The 21,388-nt window shown below is 54.0% G+C and overlaps 1 protein-coding gene across 2 annotated transcripts; it reads left to right on the top strand.

The window, feature by feature from the left end:
* Window positions 1-5,398: 5,398 nt before the first annotated feature.
* Window positions 5,399-9,287, top strand: DOK2 (docking protein 2; the record flags this gene model as incomplete). Of its 2 annotated transcripts, XM_082842313.1 has the most annotated exons (5): window positions 5,399-5,478; window positions 6,486-6,767; window positions 7,001-7,079; window positions 7,975-8,159; window positions 8,658-9,287. In XM_082842313.1, the coding sequence occupies 5 exons, from the start codon at window positions 5,416-5,418 to the stop codon at window positions 9,285-9,287; spliced, it is 1,239 nt and encodes a 412-aa protein (XP_082698439.1). The 2 variants fall into 2 exon arrangements, with proteins under 2 accessions (XP_082698439.1, XP_082698440.1); XM_082842314.1 differs by lacking the exon at window positions 6,486-6,767 and having other exon boundaries at window positions 5,416-5,478.
* Between the last annotated feature and the right edge of the window lie 12,101 nt (window positions 9,288-21,388).

Below are 21,388 nucleotides of genomic sequence, written 5' to 3'. Positions count from 1 at the left end.
GCCCCCCTCCCCCCCAGCGCGCACCTCGGCCGGGCCGCCGCCGCCGCCGCCGTCGCCGCTGCGCCTGCGCGCTGGGGGCTCGTCGCGCAGTGCTCGCGGCGTAGCACCGCCCGGCTGCGTAGGCCCGGGCGGCCGGGGCAGCGGTTGGAGAATGCGCAGCGCCGTTGGGACGGCGTAAAGGCGCGGCAACGTCAGCGGCCCGGAGACGCTGCGGGCGGGTGGAGGAAGGAGCGGACCGAGGGGCGCGAGGGGAGGGGGCCGGGGGAACAAAGCTTTGTTTACATGGATTTTAAAGGGGCCGTCTTCGCTCCGGCGGGCGGGCGAGAGCGGTAGCGGGAGTTGGCGCTGCCTTAGCTCATCGGCTTCGCGAGGGCTCCTCGAGGGGCCAGGACCTGTCCCCGCCCAGACCCCTGCACCTGGCGGATTCCTCTCTTCCCGAGTGTCCTCACGACGTGCCCCCGGACGCTCCCTAGCGCTCTGCGGCCGCGCCACTGCTGTAACACCACACCCCCAGGGGGGTCTTCCGGTGCGCCCACCGCCCAAAACCCCCGCTTGGGGCGCCGACATTATTCTTTACTTAACACTGCCGACGGTGGCCGAATTTGTTTGTGTCTTTCAGCTCCAGTGGACAGGAACCACTGCTCTCTGATCCTGGGTTTTACCAGCAATCCAAATCTCCTTGTTTCCATTTCTATCCTTTTCTCCACGATGAACATTCATGGAAGTAGCCGCCAAAGAGTGGTGATGTTGGAAACGTGCAGAAGGCACGGTTCCGATCTTCCCCAATAGGTTGTTATCTTAACCAGCAGTCTAGGCTGCCTGCTGAGAGGGGTCAGAAGCTGGGGGAGGTGGTGGTGGGGAGTGATAAAGGAGTTTTAGGACCCCTGGCTCAGTCTGAGTGGGGAAGCCATCCCTCTGGGTCAGGTCAGATAAGGCTCTGCCTGCTGAGGCCAATTCCAGCCTTTCCCACTAGGAATGATCCGTGTCAGATAATGCCGGATCCCGTTTTCAATTGGATTCCACTCTGGCTTCCAATCATGGCCCCCAGATTAGATTTTAGCTGGATTCTGAGAGTATTGGTTGTCTGAAGTTTGTATTGACTAGGGGCCACCACGTGCGATGGAACTGATTATAGTAGTGAATGACACACACTTTCTGTTGTGGATCGAGAGGACTGGTACTCAGCATTCATTTCAAGCTTCGTCCTCCGAGTGTGTCTTCCTGATTTGCAGAGGTAGGACACCTAAAAACTACATTACCCAGACTTCCTTGCAGCTAGGGTTCTGTATGCAAGTTCGGCTCCGCCAATTAGATTCACTCAGAGAAGACTTTGGAGGCAGAGCGTTTGACTGTTGCTTTTGGCAGGTCTAGACCCTGAGATGTGGGATTTTTCTGTTTTTGTTTTTCAACAACTTTCCAATGTCCAATCCTTAGCTCCCTGAGGGTAGAGAGCAGGGGTGGTGGGTCAGGTGCTTCCTTGGTATCTTCTTGACGTGATGATTGCCGTGGCAGTCTTCGAATTCCCTACTTGCTTGATTGCGTAGAAATAGCAGCTCCCTGTGGGCCAGGCCCAAATCCACCCCCCACCAAAACCCTTCCCCACACCTGTTTCTCTCCCTCTATCTTCCCTTTCTCAGTAAATGATACCGTCATTCACCCAGTTGCTCAAACTAAAAACCCAGGAGTTGCCCTGATTACTTAGTGTTTCAACAGTCCCCCCATATCCATTGCAAGTCCTGTTGAATCTATATCCGGTACATACCCAAATCTGGCCACTCTTCTTCATCACCACTGCTGGCACCCTGATCCAGGCCACTATCACATTTATCCTGGGCTCTGATAATGCAGTCCTTTCTTTCCCTGCTTCCTGTCTTGCCCCATGATAATCCATTTTCCCTATAGCTGCAGAACATCCTTTTAAAATCATAAATCAGTTCGCAGCCCTGCTTAAAAATCCTCAAGTGGCCTCCCATTACATTTAGAGTACATTCCAAATCTTTGCTATAGCCCAAGAGGCCATGTGATGGGACCCTCTCTCCGTGTCCCCTCTGGCTCACAATGCTCTGGTCATTCTGCCCTTCTTACACTTCCTCACATCCAGCTGTACCTGCCTCTGGGCCTTTGCCCTTGAAGGAACTTCTGCCTGGAATGTTTTCCCCTCAGATCTTTAAGTGGCTGGTCCCCTCTTATCACTGATGTCTTAGTTCAGTTGTTATCTCCTCAGAGAAGCTTTTCTCACCGGCTCTATTGAAAGTTGCCCCTGACCCCTTCACTGTCATACTTACAGCATTGATCACTGTCTGTACAAAACTATTTAGTTACATATTTATTCTTTTCATTGTCTGAGTCTTCAACTAGAGAAGAACCACGATGAAAACAGGGATTCTATATATGTCTTATTTATGCTCTGTCTCTCCTACTTCTGCACAGAGTAGATGCTAAAAAAAACCACAAAAAACCAAAAACCAAAAAACTTTTGAGTTAATTAAATTCTTCCTATCTCAGTCTCATTCTAGGGTGCATTTGGGGTCTTATGAGAACATAAAGAGTTTGAAGTGTTATCACAATGTTAAGTAACATTATTATTATGTTAATAATGATATACGTAGTGGAGAAAGGGTGAGGACTGGGGATGAAACTCAAGAGACTGGTCCTTCCTCTCCATGATCAGCAGCCACTGGGGTGGGAGAAGGCAGGGATGGAATCTTTCATGAACCCCGCTCACGTTTTTTCTGTGCTCAGTCCTCCATCCTTCTCAGGACCCCCCCAGCTCCTTGCCCATTCTATACCTTCTTTCCTGTTGTGTGTCCAGAGCTGCCCCTTGAGTAGCTGCACCTCCCCGTTCATCCTCGCGGGGTGGGGTGGGGTTTGCCTAATCTCCAGACATGTCCAAGGAATCAGTCTCTTCTGCTCCTTCCTTTCTTGCCCCCAAAGACAAGCCCAGAAGCCCTTTTGTGTTAAAGATTTAGTTGCTAATCACTGGTGAGGATAGTAACAAAAAGTTGCCAAGTTCCTGCAGCTGTGATCTCTTGATCTGTATGGTTCCTAACTCCTGCTGAGAGAAACCTTTGTAAAGGAAAGCGTCCTGGTGGCGAATACTGAGGCACAAATGAGGTGTGTGGGGGTGTCCCTTTCTTTCCAGTAAGAGCCATGAGGAGCCAAGGGGCACCCCACCCCCACCCAGACCTCAATATAAACCACTGGGACCCTTTCCTCTTTGTTGCTTTCTCTCCCTATCATTGGTGCCTGGGTAACCTAAGGGCCTCTGGTTCTCTGCCCCTCTGCTGCGTCTTGGAGCTATCTCTTCTGGGTCCCTGCTCACAGGATTTGCCTGTGGCCAGACAGAAAGTTACTGGGGTTAGTACTTCCTCTGTGGGGTTCCCACAAGTCCTGCTAGGAAAAGTGGGTGTTGCTCTGAGTTCACTCCTGCTGCAGACAACAGCCACAGGAAGAGAAATTTTCTAGCTCCCACGGGCAAGGGATGGCATGCGGGGTGTCTGAAATTCCTGGGGCTCAGGCCTCCAGGTTTAAATAGTTTCCAAGTAATCTGGCAAGCTCGGGTGCCCCCCTGTGGTTCTGAGTGGAATGTGTCCAATCGACTTCGTGGGGAGGTGATCAGAGAACATGGTGGGGGGAACATCATCTGTTGTCTTGCTCCTCAAACTCAGGTCTGGTCCACCCACCAGCAGCATCAGCGTCTCAGGTCTCACTCCATACCTACTGCATCAGAATCTGCACTCTTAACAAGATTTGCACATTGAAGTTTGAAAGGCACTGCTCTGGCAGCCCCCAGGATGGCCCTAAGAAAAAAAAAGAAAAGCTCTTCTTTTCTCACTCCATAAGGAGATGCTGAGTCCACCACACACCATGCAGCCCCCAGGTAATGTTGCCTCCCCTAAGGGACTAGAGAAATGGAATAGGCCACCCATTTCCATACTCCTAACCACTTCCCAAGGAGCTTTTCCTGCACCGACATCCTTGGTTCCCCCTTGGTCTGTGGATTCACCTGTTCAAATCCAGGCAGCTGGGCTGAGTGCCGTGAGCTTTACGTGACTCAGTCCTCTCCTCCCAGAACTCATAACATTTATCTTTTAGAGCTGTTTTGGTAAAGCACATGGCATGTACAGCAGAAGGTCTGAGCGGTGTACTGTTCTGCTCTCCTTCCTAAGGCAACCGAACCCCTGTGGTAGAGGAAATGGCTCAGTTACATAGGCGCCCATTATGGGGTTACCCCAAGAGTGCTGGTCTAGTTCTCTGGTTCCCCCAACATTTCTGCACCATACCTCCTTCAGATTGCTTCTCTAAACCATCTGGATCTAAGTTAAATATTCTCTGGGGAGCTTAGATTTCCCCAAAGCAATGTATCTTCTTGCATGGAGTCTGGATCCCACTTAGGGGTCAGCAATAAAAAGACTGTTGAATTAAAGATCAGGTGCTCCGGTACTTCCTTCTCTGCCCCTGTGACCTCAGGAGGGTTGCAAACAGGTGTGTTCATACTTGCCCTTCCTTCTTTCAGGGTTAGATAGGGTGCCTGGAGACAGTGTGTGCCTGGAACCTTTGGTAACTGTGAAGCACTTTTGATAATTGTAAAGCTTTTTTTTTTAAAATATAAGAATTGCTACTGTAACTTAAAAAGCTAACCTTCAGATGGAACTCCAGTGTCTTTATAAAGCTCTCAAAGGCTGGAAAGAAGGTGAACTCCGACAGTTGAGATGTGCTCAGGGAGCATAGCATGTTTCAGTGTGGGAATGTTCATGTTTCTAGAAGCTCAAGGAGGTGGTGTAAGTGTGTGTCATTGTGGGGGACAGTCTGCTCCCCACAGACTGAAACTGTTGCAGTGGAGTGTGTGAAAGTGGCGAGGCTCATGTGTCCAGTGTGTGTTGAGTGTGGCTCAGCTCCTACTGAGTTGAGAGACCTGGGTTCTGGTTTGGTGGCCTTGAACCCATCCCTCAGACCTTCCTGAGCCTGTCTCCTCATTTTTAAATGACAGACTTGGGCTGATTGATTTCTAAGTTCTCTCCTAGCTCTGTCACGCTAAGCATCCAGCTTGAGCATGGGGGGCCTTTGGCTACTGGTTTTACTGTCGAATTTCATTTCTGGGTCTCTGTACCTGAGTTGCTGCTCACCAAAGCGCTGGAGTCTGGCTTTCTGGAAATTCTCTCTTACTCACTGAAAATGCAGGAGGCTTGAGCGTGAAACTCACTCATCAAAAAGAAAACACACACACACATACACACAGAGCAAGAAACCACAGGGCTTATCAGCCTGTCGTCATCGAGCAGACGAGAATAGTGCAGAACTCTAGGCAGAGAGGAAATGAACTTGAGAGAAGGGGGAACATAGAGCAGAGAGGAGAGAAAGAGGGCGGGAGTGGAAGCAGAGAGCTGAAGCTCAGGGGCCCAGGATGGTGGGAAGATGGAGGATGTGGCGGTGAAGCAGGGCTTCCTGTACCTTCAGCAGCAGCAGACTTTTGGGAAGGTAGGAAGAGCACGGCTGGGCTGGGGCTGAGCCGAGGGGCTGGGGGGCTGCTAGAGACTTCCCCGGGGAGGAGAGGAAGCCCGGAATGTTCCCAAACCCTTATGGGATGGTGGAGACTGTGCCATCTACCACATTGGGCCCAGAGTACAAGCTTGGGAGGGCTCTTGCCTTAGCAGCTGTCGCCTCTGCGAGCTGGCTTCAAACTGTGCTCTTTGCTGACAGCCGTTGCCCCGGGAGGAGGGGAAAAAAGAGGCTCTGACTCTGCTTTTCTTGCCTTTCTTGTTCTGTGGTGACGTCTTCTCACCGGGACACCTTGGGAGGGAATGGAAGGCACAGTGGAGGGGATACTTCAGGGCTGCCGTGGAGGTTCCTTCCTCCTTTCCTGCCCCAGTGGGGTACGTTTGGCTGCTATTGGACTTGAACTGGGGTCTCTGGGAGCCAGGGCCCCATTGTGCCCAAACTCCTTTTCCTTCTTTGGCCTCCTTGAATGAGGACGTCTTCCTTCCCTCAGCGGACACACCCCGGGGTTCCTCTCTCTGTCTCTTTCATGGCCTAACTTGTCAGAGGATGAGGCGGGAAGGTTCAGGAGGGTCAGCTGAGGTTCCGGGGGACAGGGCCTTCTATGGGGCCTCACAGAGAATGAGAAGCGTGCTCCCCAGTCTGGGCCCTTGGGCTGCCCTCCTCAGCCCTCTGGGCTCCGGGACTCGCAGGTTTTCTGCCTCTTGACTTGGATCCCCTGGGTTGGGCCTGCCCGGCCTCCCTGCAGTCGCCTCCACGGGGCTCACTCCTGTGCCTTTCTTGCCTTTGGCTTCTTCTCTGCTGTCATTGTAGGCCTCTTATTGGGTTGCTTGGGGTGCATCTCCAATGCTTTCTAACTCCTAAGGCCTCTGTTAGGCTCTCTGCCTCCTTGGGTCTCCCCCGACCTTCACCTCTGTCTCCCCCGGGTCCTTCTCTCCCCGCTGGGCACCATCTCTCCATCTCCCCACCTGCTACGCATCTGCGGGCAGAAATGGCGCCGGTTCGGGGCGGCGCTGTATGGAGGGTCGGGCTGCGCCCTGGCCCGGCTGGAGCTCCAGGAGGGCCCGGAGAAGCCTCGCCGGGGAGAGGCCCCCCGGAAGATCATCCGCCTCAGTGACTGCCTGCGGGTGGCTGAGGCCGGAGGGGAGGTCAGCAGCCCCCGGGATACCAGCACCTTCTTCCTGGAGACTACGGAGCGCCTGTACGCGCTGGCGGCCCCCACTGCAGAGCGGGGTGACTGGATACAGGCCATCTGCCTCCTGGCCTTCCCCGTGAGTCGCCCAGGGCTGTAGAAAGGGCACGGGGCACTGGATGCTTGCCGTGGGCAGATGTCGTGAGAGCCAAGGTCAGGATGCTGGAGGTGGTTCCTTGGTGGGGGTGAGGGATCCCAGTTCAGAATAAAGACAGGGCAGTAGGCTGAGTGTGTTTTGAAAGAAAGCTTGCGGTGGCCAGTGGTGGGGCTTGGGATTGGCGATGGTGGTGAGTCTTGGGCCTTCCCCGCCAGGGCCAGAGGAAGGAGCTGAAGGGGAAGGGCGGCCGGCCCCGCATGGAGGAGAATGAATTGTACAGCAGTGCGACCACAGGTGAGGGCCCTGCCTTTGCTCCCCGGGTGCTCTCTCCAGGGCGTGGTGGGGAGGAGGTGAGGGCTGGCCGGCTGCCGGCTCAGTCTTCCTGCCTTGTGGCTGCCCCCGGCCCCGGCCAGCCCCCTTATCAGTCTCTCCGCATCGCTGCTTCCGGCACAGCCCAAGGTCGGGGAGGCTGGCCTGCCTGAAATGTCAGCCCTGCACCCTTGGCCCACTCCCTCTTGTGCAGGCCCTGCTGGTGGGAAAGGGCCCGGCTGAGGGGTCCAGGTGAAGGTGGGGCTCTTGAACTCTCCCTTGTTGGCACCCGAGCGATTGTCTGTGAAAAGAATGGTTTTCTTTCTGTGGATTTGAGCTGTCCTGCGGCAAGGGAGCTTTTTGCTGACCAGGCAAGGCTCCTCCTGCTCTCTGTCTAGCCCTCGGGGTGGGCGCGTGGGGAGAGCAGGTGGACATGGTGGGGGGGACATCCAGGCTCCACCTCTCGGAGGGCACCTGATGGCATGGGCAGGGGCTGGGTAGGCTGAGAGCTGGGAGGGCAGGGTCAGCTGCATCTCCAGCTGCGACAGTCGGGAATGGGGAGGCAGCTGGCTTGGGGAGAGAGATGAGATGGAGATAAGGCTGTGGCTCTGGTGAGAGGGGCAGGAAGGATGTGGGTACAGGGTCGGGGTGCGTGTGGCTAGGGCATGATGCCTCCTGAGGGAGGGCTGGAGGTTCCTGGCATTTTAGGGAGTCTGACCTGGCGCAGGGCAGCTCAGCATTCAGGATGCAGGCTGCAGGGTCATGGGGCCGTGGGTAATACTTTTTCTGGAGACCCGGCATGCTATGTAAAGCAGGGCAGAGTTGAGACAGGTCGGCTGCTTCCCATGAACTGCCTCCTTGTCTACCCTCTTCTCTCCAGGGGCCCCCTGCAAGGAGTTTGCTGTGACTGTGAGACCCACAGAAGCCAGTGAGAGGTGCCGACTCTGGGGATCCTACACCCTCCGGGCCGGGGAGAGTGCCCTGGAGCTGTGGGGCGGCCCTCAGTTGGGCACCCAGCTGTATGAATGGCCCTACAGGTTCCTGCGGCGCTTTGGGCGGGACAAGGTGAGGGGGGGGGGGGGGGGGGCTGCCGCAGGCAGGTGAGAGGAAGGATGAGCGGTGAGAGAAAAGAGAGCGTCAGGGAGAGGGCGAAGGGGCCCTCAGAGGAAGAGAGAATGGAGGAGGAAGAAACGACGAGATAAAGGCCGGCAGAAGAGAAACAGCACAGCCCAGGGGCTGGAGGAGAGAACCACGGCAGGGAGAAATGGTGGTCGAGGTGGGGGAGAAGGAAAGGAGAGGAAGAGGTGGGAGAGGTGGGAGGGTGGAGAGTGGCTGGCGTGGTGGGGGATGAACTCTGCATTGAGCTTCATACTCGATGGATGGGAGGAAGAAGGAGAAAAGATGAGAGAGGGCTTTGCTTGTAAGCAAAAGCATGGCGGGAGGGAAGGGGAAGCCGCTTGGGGAGAGGCTGGGGGGACAGGCTTGTGGTTGGGAGCTGGGTCCGGGAGTGGCAAGCAGCCCCGCCCAGTGGCCTGCGAGTCATCGGCTTTCTTCTCCACCCAGGCAACCTTTTCCTTTGAGGCAGGCCGGCGCTGCCTCTCAGGGGAGGGCAACTTTGAGTTTGAAACCCGGCAAGGCAATGAGATCTTCCTGGCCTTGGAAGAGGCCATCGCTGCCCAGAAGAACGCCTCCCCTCCTGGGCCCCCGACCCAGCCAGTCCCCAACCCTGCGGCGCTGCCCCGGCCGGAGAGTCCCTACTCCCGACCCCACGACTCACTCCCACCACTATCGCCCACCACCGTCAGGGTTCCTGCCCCCCGGCTGCAGCGGGGCCCAGAGGGGGAGTACGCAGTGCCCTTCGATGCAGTGGTACAGAACCTGCGGAAGAGCTTGAGGGGCATCCTGGCCGTCCCTCCCCACGCCCCGGCCGACCCTCTGTACGAGAGCATCGAGGAGCACCCGCCCTCCCGACACGACCACATATACGATGAGCCTGAGGGGGTGGCCGCCCTGTCCCTGTATGACAGCCCACAGGAGCTCCGGGGTGAGGCCTGGAGGGGGCAAGCCGCAGCTGACAGGGACCCCAGCGGCCTCCAGCATGTCTACCCAGCGGGACAGGACTTTGCTGCCTCTGGCTGGCCACAGGGGACTGAGTATGACAATGTCATGGTACTTAAGAAAGGCCCAAAGTGATGGAGGGTGGAGGAGATGCGGACTCCGTCAGCTGCTAGGGCTGAAGTGGTCCTGTGCCTGCTGGGCCGGGCTTAGAGGCTGGTGAGAAGGCGGTGGGGCAGGTGGGCCTCCCTTCTAGCTTCTGCGGCGACTCCTCCTGGCCATCGCATCCCAGGAACCTCCCTCCGCTCCTTCCAGAACCCTAGTCTTGGCCGCCTTAGTCTGGCCTGAGGAGTTGTCCCTCCCAGGGCCAGCTGGGTGAGTCACCATCCCAAAGCAGGAAGAGTACCCTGAAGAGACCCACACTTCTCCTACCCCTTTTCCACTTCCTCTTCCCCCCGCCCCCCACCGGCCTAAATGGAACCTCCAGATTTAGGGCAGAGGACAAAAGGATGTCAGCAAGTCGCCCTGGCTCCTTGGCTCGTGCAGGCCACCTGCCTGCTGGTGTCCCCTTTAGGGGACAGCCGTGGCTCCGGGCAGCCTGGAGGATGGCTGCAGCTTCCTGCAGGTTTTGGACTTCTCTGTGGCATAAACGTTTCTGAAATATTTCTGTGCAGCATGAGTGTATGAGGCGGGGATGGGACAGGCACAGCCCTGCTGGGGGTGAATGCTTCAACCAGCCACCACTGACACCTCCTCTCCCAGCAGCAAAGTCCTCTCTGGGCCTAAGCTCCATCCCAAGCGTCATCTACCCACAGAGGTAGAAGTCTGTGCAAGTCAGGGCGCCCCAGGAAAGATCTTCAAGCATCTGTAACCCTTTGCTGGGGTAGGGTCAACACCAGAAAAATAGCGGGGAAGCTGTGTGTGTGTGTGTGTGTGTGTGTGTGTGTGAGTAAACCTGGACTGGAAGATAGGCAAGAGTTGAGCCTCTTCAGCGTTAGAAATGGAACTACTCCCACTCAATCCCTTGCCTTCCTGAGACTTGCCCTCTTTGTCTGTAAACTGAGGGGGTTCCTCCATGTAGGCACTGAGAACCCTTCCTGCTCTGAACTTCCCCATTGGCCCTTGTATCCCATTTCCCCACAGGCAGGCTCTGTGCTGTCTCCTCTCATCAAAACCCGCTTCCATGGAAAGGGATGTCAGTATGTTTCTGCTACAGGCCAACTCAGCCAATATTATGGGGCACTGCGTGTAAGGCCTGCCCTGGCCTCATGACACTTACAGTCTAGAGGAGGCTGAGATGAGGGCACACATGTCTATCACAAAAGGTGGACGTAAGTGCCACAAGGTGTGAATCAAGGCCTTGGGGATCAAGGGACATAGCTGTTTGTTGGGGGACCAAGAAAGTTTTCATATCGAAGGTGGCATTTAAGGTGGACCTTCAAGGGTGGGAAGCAATGGGAAAAGAGCATCCCAGGTAGAAGAACGTGAATGGAGGTGTCAGGGGAGGTACGTATACACTCAGGAAAGAGTTCTACATTAAGAATGGAGGGGACATGGGACAATCTAGTTGGGAAGGCAGATCCTAACCGTGATGTGGAGGAATTTGTACCTAATTAAAGGGGAAGGAGGAATGACAAAGTCTTTTTTTTTTTTAACTTTTTTATTATGGAAAATTTCAAACATACACAAAAGCGGAAGGAGTAGTGTAATCAATGCCCATGAACCCATCAGTTAGCTTCAAGAATTATCAACACATGGCCAATCTTATTGACAAGGCTTTTGAGCAGGGCATTGTGTAGAGCTGTGTGTTAGGTCAATAACCCCGACAACCCTTGGAAAATGGTCTGGGGGCAGAGTGAGCTTAATTGGGAGGGGAAATGCAGAAAGACTGGGGATTCAAATGCCATTGTAGAGATAGGGCCTGCAGATCTTAGATTCACACTGGATGTGGAACACAGAGAAATAGGGTTTCGGGAGAGATTCGGTTCTGGGGAAGAAGGTGAGCTTAGTTTCTGACTGAGGCTAAGATGGCCTTACTCTATCCCGCTAGAGGAGTCTCCGCAGCAGCTGGAAAGGGGCTCTGGAGCCGGGGAGGGAAACAAGACAGAGACCTGTGGGCTTCCCAGCCTCCCACGTGGGGTATGATCGAGTATTATGTCACACCATGCCTTTGCTCCTTATTAAAGGAATTTGAGGCAATGGGTGAGCAGGCTGGAGACAGAGGGAGAAGCCTTCCAGGAGCCCTGACTCTTGTCTGTGCCAAAGGACTGTTCCGGTTGCCACCACCCAATCCCAGCTTTAGAATACACTGGAGGCAGGCAGGCCTAATGCCTCTAAGGGGTTCAGTAGTTCCCCTCTCCAGGTGGGAGTTGGGGAGCTCTTAGGCAGGGATGCCCCCTAATTTCCTTCAGAGCACTTGAGGCAGACATCCCAGCGCATCCCAGCAGGGGGCAGTGTTAGCCTGTGGAAAAGGCCACTGGGGGCTTAGCTGCTGCCAGGCGTGGGGGCTTGGTCCCGAAGGAGGGAACTTTAGGATTTACTGCCCAAAAGAATGCGGGATCATTGGAAGAATCTGCATTTCAGGGCTTGTCCCTTCAGAACCTCAGAATCCCGCTTGGAGGACTGTGGAGCCTGCCTCCGAGAGGTGTGGGACCCTCAGCTGAAAATCGCTCCTCTCCTGGCCTCTCTCCTCCCTGCTGGGATCCGAGGAATTCGGAGCTATTCCTCCTGAAGCTAGCTTTGCTCGAAAGGGAAAGTGGTAGATTGGTGCCCTGGGGAAAGGTGGGGAGGGCTGGTGGGGGCAGGGGAAGGGAGCGTTTGGGGAAGTGGGAGGGGCCATGAGAGTCCTGAGAATGCTGACCAAGCCCGCAGGGTCCCTCTCAGAAGATGTGACCGGGCGGGCGGGCGGGTCTTCCTGCAGAGAGCTGGGTCAGCCCATCCTCAATGGCACCGTCGCCTCGGACATGTGCATCATTCCTTAGTTCCCTCCCTGGGCCAGTCCCACCCCCCATGTGCGTGGAGCCTGCGTGCCGTGCCGAGTGGCTATACAGAAATGGATTCATGCAGGCGTGAGCCTCAGCCATGAATCTCCGCAAACAGAAACACAGAGATGAAGCCCTTCTTACGGTGTTTCTCTGGCAGCCTGCTGTCAAGGGGCAAATTCATACAGGAGAAAGCAGATTGGTCTCGAAGGGGAGGGGGCAATGTAAGACCAAGAGACAGCTCCACCAAGAAAGGGTCTCCTGGCTCCAGGTCTGCTACCTGGCAGCTCTTAATACCACGAGATCCTCTGCCGTGACCAGGGCACTTAGGGACTGCTTTTATTTGCTAATTATTATGCAGAGGTGACATCAGGGCAGATAAGAATGGCATCATGACTGGTGCCCAGCATAGAGATGTGTACACAGATTGGTGTAACTGTGTGTTCACACACACAAGCATGCTATATCATTCTTCATGTTTCTTTTTTTCCCTCTCTGCCTCCCCTCGTATAACATTTTCTTTCTTCCAGAGCATAGCAGTGGTGTGGTGTGGGTGTGTGTATGTTCATGTGTGTGCATCTTGGCCCCTGGTCCATCCCATAAGCTTGCTCCCAGGCTGTGGTGGGGGCGGCCAGGGCCCCCTGGTGAATTCCCACCTTGGAGCTTCAGAATAAACCACGACCCAGGTTGCCTGGGCCTCTCTGCTCACTCAGACTCCTCCCTGATGGCTGCGCATAGGCTGTTGCTGCCACCACCTTTCGGCCGTGATGCTAACCAGCCTCCTGCCTCCTGCCTCGTGGGCGCTGATTCAATTAGCCAAGGTGCCCGCCTCCTGCCAGAGCCCTTTATAAAATCAGCAGGAGCAGCTGGAGATCTCAGGGAGGGTGCGGCTGGGAAGCGAGCAGGGAGGTCAGTGAGCTGGGAGGGGGAGGGGGAGGAATGAGGGGGTCTGGGAAGGGGTGTCTGATCTGATTAGGCATCAGGTTGGCTTCCCCCTGGCGGGCGGGGCTGTACATCACTGACCTGCTTCGCTCCTTAGCTCCCAGGCCCACCTGACACTGGCCAGCGTGGAGCAGGGCCCGTCTATCTCCAGGCTCTGGCCAGGCCTGCCTCTTTCCTCCTTGCTCCCTCCCACCTCCAGAGCCCTCTTCTTTTTTTTCCCCTCCATCACAAGTATTTATTTTATTATTATTATTTTTTAAACATCTTTATTGGAGTATAATTGCTTTACAATGGTGTGTTAGTTTCTGCTTTATAACAAAATGAATCAGTTATACATATACACATGTTCCCATATCTCTTCCCTCTTGCGTCTCCCTCCCTCCCACCCTCCCTATCCCACCCCTCTAGGTGGTCACAGATCACCGAGCTGATCTCCCTGTGCTATGCGGCTGCTTCCCACCAGCTATTTATTTTACGTTTGGTAGTGTATATCTGTCCATGCCACTCTCTCACTTTGTCACAGCTTACCCTTCCCCCTCCCCATGTCCTCAAGTCCATGCTCTGGTAGGTCTGTGTCTTTATTCCCGTCTTACCCCTAGGTTCTTCATGACCTTTTTTTTTTTTTTCTTAGATTCCATATATGTGTGTTAGCATATGGTATTTGTTTTTCTCTTTCTGACTTACTTCACTCTGTATGACAGACTCTAGGTCCATCCACCTCACTACAAATAACTCAATTTCGTTTCCTTTTATGACAGAGCCCTCTTCTTGACACCAGCTCCCGGATCCCTGGGCCAGAGGTGGCTGGTGGGTTCAGGAAGGGGGCACCAGGGTCTGAGGGATTTGTTGGGGAGCTGGAGTCCCAGAGCTGGGTTAAGTAATTCTGGGACTTGCAGCCCAGGACCGTCTCAGGCTTGTCCTTTCAGGTGTCTGATCAGAAAGGGCTAGGCGGTGCCTGAGGTGTGCCTGAGGGGGCAACAGCATTTGGGTAATAATAGTGTTCTTGAATTTGTACAGCTTTCCCTTACTTATAAAGCGCTCTGGGGGCAGCTGAGTAGAGTTGGTTAGGCGCACACACACATTCAAATTCTGGCTCTGCTCCTTGCTAGCTGTGTGTCTTTGGGTATCTGCTCTGTGCCTCTGTTTCCACATCTGTAAAATGGAGATAATATGTTTCTCAGAGGCTTGTTGTGAAGACTGAGTGAATGAATGAATGCATAGCTCCTAGAACGGTGCCTGGACCACAGAGCTCCGTGTTACCCACGACTGCCCTTTACCTCCCAGGGGTTCCGTCAGGTGGGCAGGCAGAGATGTCTGTCTCATAAGCCAGGGGATAGAGGCCCAGAGAAGCAGAGTCCTTTCGCTTTGGGGTGAACTCAGGCTTTGTGGAAATGGGAGGACCTGGTTGGGATTCTGATAAGAAGGAAGAAAACCAGATGACCATTTGAGGAGAGGGGAAGGGAGCAACGTCAAAGGCCTTTCAGCCCCCGACTGGGTGACTCCTGGCCGGCAGACTCTGTACACCTAGGCAGAGTGGGGCTTGCCTGCACTTTCCCAAGCCCAGAAATGGGAGAGCTTGGGAGGGAAGCTGCTTCCTAGACTAGAAGGCCTTTGGCCTGAGGAAAGGCCAGAGAGCAGAAGCCACAGGGGAGATTGCCTCCTTTCATCTGAGCTGCTGCATCCCCTCGTGGTCTGGCAGCTGGCACGTCTGGGCGTGGGGGCAGGTTTCTGCCAGATAGGAGCACATGGGGGTCCAGTTGTCAAGGCCTGCCAACGGGTGCGATCACATACCCCCCGGGGGCTGCTGCCCTGCAGCAGCAGCTGGAGGCTGGGCAGGAAGGAGGTTTACCGTCCCTCCGCTAGACTGCGAGTGTGCTAAGGGTGGGATTTGTTCTTAACCTAATTCGTCCTTGTACCCCTAGCACTTAACGCACTGCTGGGCACAAGGTAGGCACGGGTAACTATTTCAGGATGGAAAGAATAAATGAAGCCCACTTTACTTGCGGTGGGGTGGACACAGGTGATTTGTGGAGCCCTGTGGGGATTCCACATCCAGAAACATTTCCCCCATCGGCTCCAGGAATCCCATCTTCAGCATTTTGGTCCAACCCCACCTTCCCCCCACCCACCCAACCTCTCCCAGCAGCCCTCTTTTATTTGTTTATTTTTATGGAAATTTTATTTTTCATTTTTATTTTATTTTTAAATTTATTTATTTTGGCCACGCCATGTGGCTTGCAGGATCTCAGATCCCTGACCAGGGATTGAACCCGGCCACATGGCAGTGAAAGACCCAAAGCCCAGAATCCTAACCACTAGGCCACCAGGGAACTCCCCAGGTCTCTCTTTTTTTTTTTTGGCGGAACGCGGGCCTCTCACTGTTGTGGCCTCTCCTGTTGCGGAGCACAGGCTCCGGACGCGCAGGCTTAGCGGCCATGGCCCACGGGCCCAGCCGCTCCGCGGCACGCGGGATCCTCCCGGACCGGGGCACGAACCCGTGTCCCCTGCATCGGCAGGTGGACTCCCAACCACCGTGCCACCAGGGAAGCCCCCCCAGGTCTCTTTTAAAATGCAAATGTCCTGGGGCAGGGCATCCCCGGAACCACTAACAATCCTTGGGAGAGGGAGTATGAAAGGAGTTGTCTTGGGACTGGAGGCAGGAGGTCCCTGTGGTGGCAGGAAGGAGAGCTGAAGGTGAGAGGCCCTGATCGGGTCTGGAGGCATGGTTGGTTGGTGCCGCGCCTCTGATGAAGCCGGAAACCTGGCAGCCAGGCCTGTAGGTGCAGGAGGTGCAGGCAGGCCCTCGGCATGGGATGCACTTCTTGGCACACCAAACTCTTAACAGGACCGTGAATTGGCAGGTTTCCCCCTGTTGATGCCTGCCTGTCTTCCTGTGCCCCTTTCCATGCCACGTCACAGCCCTGCTCCTCCACAGCCGGGGCCCTGGGGTGCCCTGGGGGCCGAGAAATCCCTCTACCCTAACACTTCAGGGAGCAGAATGTCTGAGCCAGCAAGAGGCCTTAGCAATCCTCTCGCCTGGAGTCCTTATCTTCCACTTAAAGAAACTGAGGCCAAGTTGATTTTTAATCCCTCTCAGATGTATTTACATTTTATTAGAATTTGTTTACCATTGTGCTTAATCTGCAGGAACAAACCGTTGATGTTGACACTGGTGACATCCACAGGGAGATCATTTGTAGCCTTTTAGGTAGATAGGGGAGGGACAAAGGGGAGGGGACTCTGGATTCCCCTACTTCACTATCTCTGAGCAAAGCTTTCTTCCCTTCTCCAAAGTCACCACTGGCAAGTCCCCAAGCAAATGCCCTGAGCCAGAGGCCCAGGTTAATTAAGGGTAGCTTAGACCGAGGCTGTTCATTTTCTGCTGGTTACCTCCCTGGTCCGTATGGGAAGGGATGCTATGTGGTCCTATTCCCTTTCTAGTTTCCTCCAGTAACTATACTCCACCCCTCCCCCACCCCCCACCCCCAACTCGCTCACCCACGTTATCCTTGACCCTGATCCTCAGGGGCAGCTTTCCTGCCCAGACAACTCCAAAGCAGGGTACAACAGCCAGCTCCTGGCTCCCAGGCTCCTGTTTCCATCTATAGACAGGAAGGACTTGGTCCATGAGTATGAGGTGAGGGCGGGGAGAGGCTGATGGAGAGAAGACGGAGGATGGAGAGGAAGTTGGGTTGGGTGGGAAGGTGTGGATAAGAGAAGGAAAGGACTGAGATGGTGACTGGGTGGGGAAGCAGAGGTTCCAGTGGGTTGGGAGGAGTCAGGATGGAGGCGTTATCTAGGGCAGCTTCCGGGAGAGCAACTGGGATAAGACCACCCTGCCTGCTCACAGAGGAAGGAGAAGTATCAAGAGGTTGCAGCTTTTGGGCTTCCCTCGTGGCACAGTTGTTAAGAATCTGCCTGCCAATGCAGGGGACACGGGTTCGAGCCCTGGTCCAGGGAGATCCCACATGCTGCAGAGCAGCTAAGCCCGTGAACCACAACTACTGAGCCTGCGCTCTAGAGCCCGCAAGCCACAACTACTGAGCCCACGTGCCACAACTACTGAAGCCTGCATGCCTAGAGCCTGTGCTCTGCAACAAGAGAAGCCACCACAATGAGAAGCCCGCACACCCAGCGAAGAGTAGCCCCCGTTCGACGCAACTAAAGAAATCCCGCGTGCAGCCACGCAGACCCAACGCAACGAAAATAAATAAATAAATAAAATAAATTTATAAAAAAAGAAGTTGCAGCTTTTGAAAGCAGAGTGGTTGGTGAAGCCAGGTTCCCGCGCTGCTGGGAGGCCTGAGAGGTTGGTTTGTCCAAACCTGGGGTTACTCCTGAGAACCAGTAAGAAAAGCCCTGGTTCTCTCCAGGACTGTTGGCTGAGAAGGAGTGGGAACCTGGCTGGCTCTGGACAGCAGGGAGGTGGTGCTGGGGCAGGGGTTGAGGGGGTCAGGGGAGCACGGCCAGGCAAGATGGGCTCAGCTGTTGAGTAGGGACGTACAGCACTCAGCAGGCTTTCATCGGCAAAGTCTGGGAGACTGGTGATGGGCCTGCGGGAGGTAAGAATGGGTGCTCATAGCCAGGCAGCCAGTGTCTGGGGCCCGCAGGGCCAGCGGACAGAACTGACCAGCCAAACCCGGCCTGAGCCTGAGGCAGAGACTGGGCCAACTTCCTGTGGGACATTCCAACCTCCAGGCTTTGTCACACCCTGAGAACCAACTTGAGCTCTCCTGGTTCTACCTTCTGGTTTGGCTGGCCCGGCACAGGATCCTTCCTCCCAGCGGACAAAACAGAACTGCTTCCTTTAAAAAAAGAAAAAATAAAAAAAGCCTTTTGATTTCTTTGGTGGTGAAGGCAGTGAGGCCACCAGTGGTGTCGAGGCCTCTGTGCTTGGGGAACCTTTGCTTGTTCTGCATCTCTGTGTCCTTAACCTCCATCTGTTCATGAGGAGGGATGCTAGACAGAGCACTGAGCTAGGAGCCCTAATCCCTGCTCTGCCATTAACTGGCTGTGGACTGTGGTATGCTGGGCAAGTCTCTTATCCTCTCTGGGCTTATTCTGCCATCTGCAAAATGACAGAGCTGGATAAGAACTTCTTGACAGTTCTTCAAGAAGAACTGTCAAAGTTCCCCTTAACTGTACAATCCTTTGTTTTGGGGAAATCGCCAGGACAGCAAGGAAGCAGAAATGACTTTCAAAAGAGGAAGTGTGGAAAATATGGTTTCAAAGTCTTAAGTTAAACATGTAGTGGGGCCCACTGCTGGAATTCAGAAATGTCTGGAGAATTGGTGGGGTGGGTCCCATCCTGTGAGGGACAGAGGAGCCTCCGGGAGAGGACTTACCCTATAGGAGGAGATGGCATTGCAGGAGCTCTGGGCATGGTCGTGCAGGTTGAGCAATGAACACCTCTAGGGGGCACCATTCATAATGAGGGCTCACGTGAGCCTGACATGCTTGACCAAGGAATAAAGCACAAGTTGTCAGAGAGATGGGGTGCTTTGAGGAGTGTATAGTGTCTACAGGGACATCAGGTACAGTGGCACAGGCCGTGCACTGCACAAGTGCAGGGGGTACCATTCACACAGACCACAGTGGAGCCATGTCTGGGTATCTATTTCTAAGACCTGTCTCTCAGCATCCCTGCTTTCACTTAGAGCACTGGCTGCACACTTGGGCCTTCTTATAGTGGAGGTTGATACAGAGAAGGGAAAGGAAACGGAGAGTTTCCTTCCTTTGCTACAGGTTGACAGGCATTGCTAACAGATCCAAGGGCTCAGTGCCTGAAGGGTTTTTTTTTTTTTTGCCATTTACAACATCATGGGTGGCCCTGGAGGGTACTAGGCTTAGTGAAATAAGTTAGACAGAGAAAGACAAATACCGTATGTTATCACTTATATGTGCAGTATCAGTGACGGAAGACAGAGAGCCAGCACCTGGGGACAGCCATAAACAACACCCGGGAGGCACTTTTCATGGACTGGGGTCCTCTATGAGCAGATGCCTGCAAGGGGCTGTAAAATCCTGCTTCTCCTTCCTTGGAAGCTGGCCTCAGAGCTGTCCCTCAGTCCAGCCACCTCTTCTCCCTCCCGTGGTCCCAAGCTGGGCTCACCCTTGTTCAGGTACCAGGAACACCCTTCTCCAGGTCCAAACCATCCCTGACCTGAGGCCTTCCCTGCTCTGTGTAGCCGTCTTCCTTGCTTCTCTCAGCCACGGGCCTGGTACTCTTTTTTTTTTTTTTTTTAACATCTTTATTGGGGTATAATTGCTTTACAATGGTGTGTTAGTTTCTGCTTTATAACAAAGTGAATCAGTTATACATATACATATGTTCCCATATCTCTTCCCTCTTGCGTCTCCCTCCCTCCCACCCTCCCTATCCCACCCCTCCAGGCTGTCACAAAGCACCAAGCCAATATCCCTGTGCCATGCGGCTGCTTCCAACTAGCTATCTACCTTACTACGTTTGTTAGTGTGTATATGTCCATGACTCTCTCTCGCCCTGTCACAGCTCACTCTTCCCCCTAACCTCAAGTCCGTTCTCTAGGAGGTCTGCGTCTTTATTCCTGCCTTACCTCTAGGTTCTTCATGACATTTTTTTTCCTTAAATTTCATATATATGTGTTAGCATACGGTATTTGTCTTTTTCTTTCTGACTTACTTCACTCTGTATGACAGACTCTAGGTCTATCCACCTCATTACAAATAGCTCAATTTTGTTTCTTTTTATGGCTGAGTAATATTCCATTGTATATATGTGCCACATCTTCTTTATCCATTCATCCGATGATGGGCACTTAGGTTGTTTCCATCTCCGGGCTATTGTAAATAGAGCTGCAATGAACATTTTGGTACATGACTCTTTTTGAATTTCGGTTTTCTCTGGGTATATGCCCAGTAGTGGGATTGCTGGGTCATATGGTAGTTCTATTTGTAGCTTTTTAAGGAACCTCCATACTGTTCTCCATAGTGGCTGAACCAATTCACATTCCCACCAGCAGTGCAAGAGTGTTCCCTTTTCTCCACACCCTCTCCAGCATTTATTGTTTCTAGATTTTTTGATGATGGGCCTGGTACTCTTGATTCCCTTCACAAAGGGAATCATGAGAGGAAGACGCAGCTTTTGTTTACAGAAGTCAGTCAGCCGTGGAGGCTGCTTTGTCACATTGTGTCAAGCATGAGGGTGTGGTTGCGTCTGGGGGTGTGGTGATCACGGCCCCTCTCTTGGGCACATGGCTTCCTAGAACCCAGAGCATCCCATGTTCTCTGTTCCTCTCCAGGCAGTGGGTGTTTTTTATATTTTACAAATGAGAAAACTGAAGTTCAGACTTGAGACTTGATGCCTTGCCCAAGGTCGCCAGGCTCCTACATGACCGTGTTGGGCTCAACAAAGCCCTCTGTAGCCTGCTAGAGCGCCTGGCGTGGTGGGGTGGCAGTGCCTGGCAGCTGCTTGCCGATGCGATTCACTACAGTCCCTGCAGGAAAGTCCTCCGTGACTTGAAGATTTCCAAGAGGCAGTGTGGCAGAGTGGAAAGAGCACTAGGTCCTGGTTGGGCAAATCACTTCACTTCTCTGGGCCTCGGTTTTCTCATCTGTAAGATAGGGTTAGTAATACCCATTAACCTCATGGGGTTGTTGGGCAGCTTAAATAAGATCACAGGGGCCAAGTGGGAATTGTGTGCTTCTTTTCAATGGTGAGTCATGATCATCTTCCAGGGTCCCCTATGCAGACAAATGCCTAAATTCTTATCAGCACGTGTCTCAGGAGTCATCTGAGCTTCCAGGAGGCATCAGACTAAGAGCAGTGGGAAGAGGACACAAGGTGGCCCTGTGGAGGAGATGAGGGGTGGAGAACTCTCGGATCACCTGATCTCGGCTCCACAGTCTCTCTCTGAAGCTCACTGGAGGCAGCACAGATGGCCAGACCCAGTGTCCAGCTTCCAGGGCATAGGGAGGCTTTGGTACCTGTGGGCAGCTGGCAGGGCACCTGAGGGTTGGGCCCAGCTCCTTTAAGAGGCTGCCCCTTCCTGCTGCCCCAGGCAGGTGGACAGATGATGGATGGCCTGAGGAGGAAAAGATTGGAGTTGCAAGAAGAACTGGGATAGAGAACTGAACTGTTGGCAAAATCTCCGGCAGATCAATGGAGACCATCTGGATAAAGGGGCTGCACTCAGGGCCCTGGCGGTGAGTGCCTAGGTTCCCAGGAACCTGTTATATGCTGCCCCATCTCCAGAGAAGAGGGTAGTTCTGGCTGGAGTCCCAGTGCCCTTCCCCACCCCCACGTCCCACCCCAGGACAGCCCAGAAGTCCTCCCTG

This window comes from Leucopleurus acutus (genome assembly GCF_964270905.1).
Source record: "Leucopleurus acutus genome assembly, chromosome: 7".
NCBI lineage: Eukaryota > Metazoa > Chordata > Mammalia > Artiodactyla > Delphinidae > Leucopleurus > Leucopleurus acutus.
This window is presented reverse-complemented; position numbering and strand designations above follow the sequence as displayed.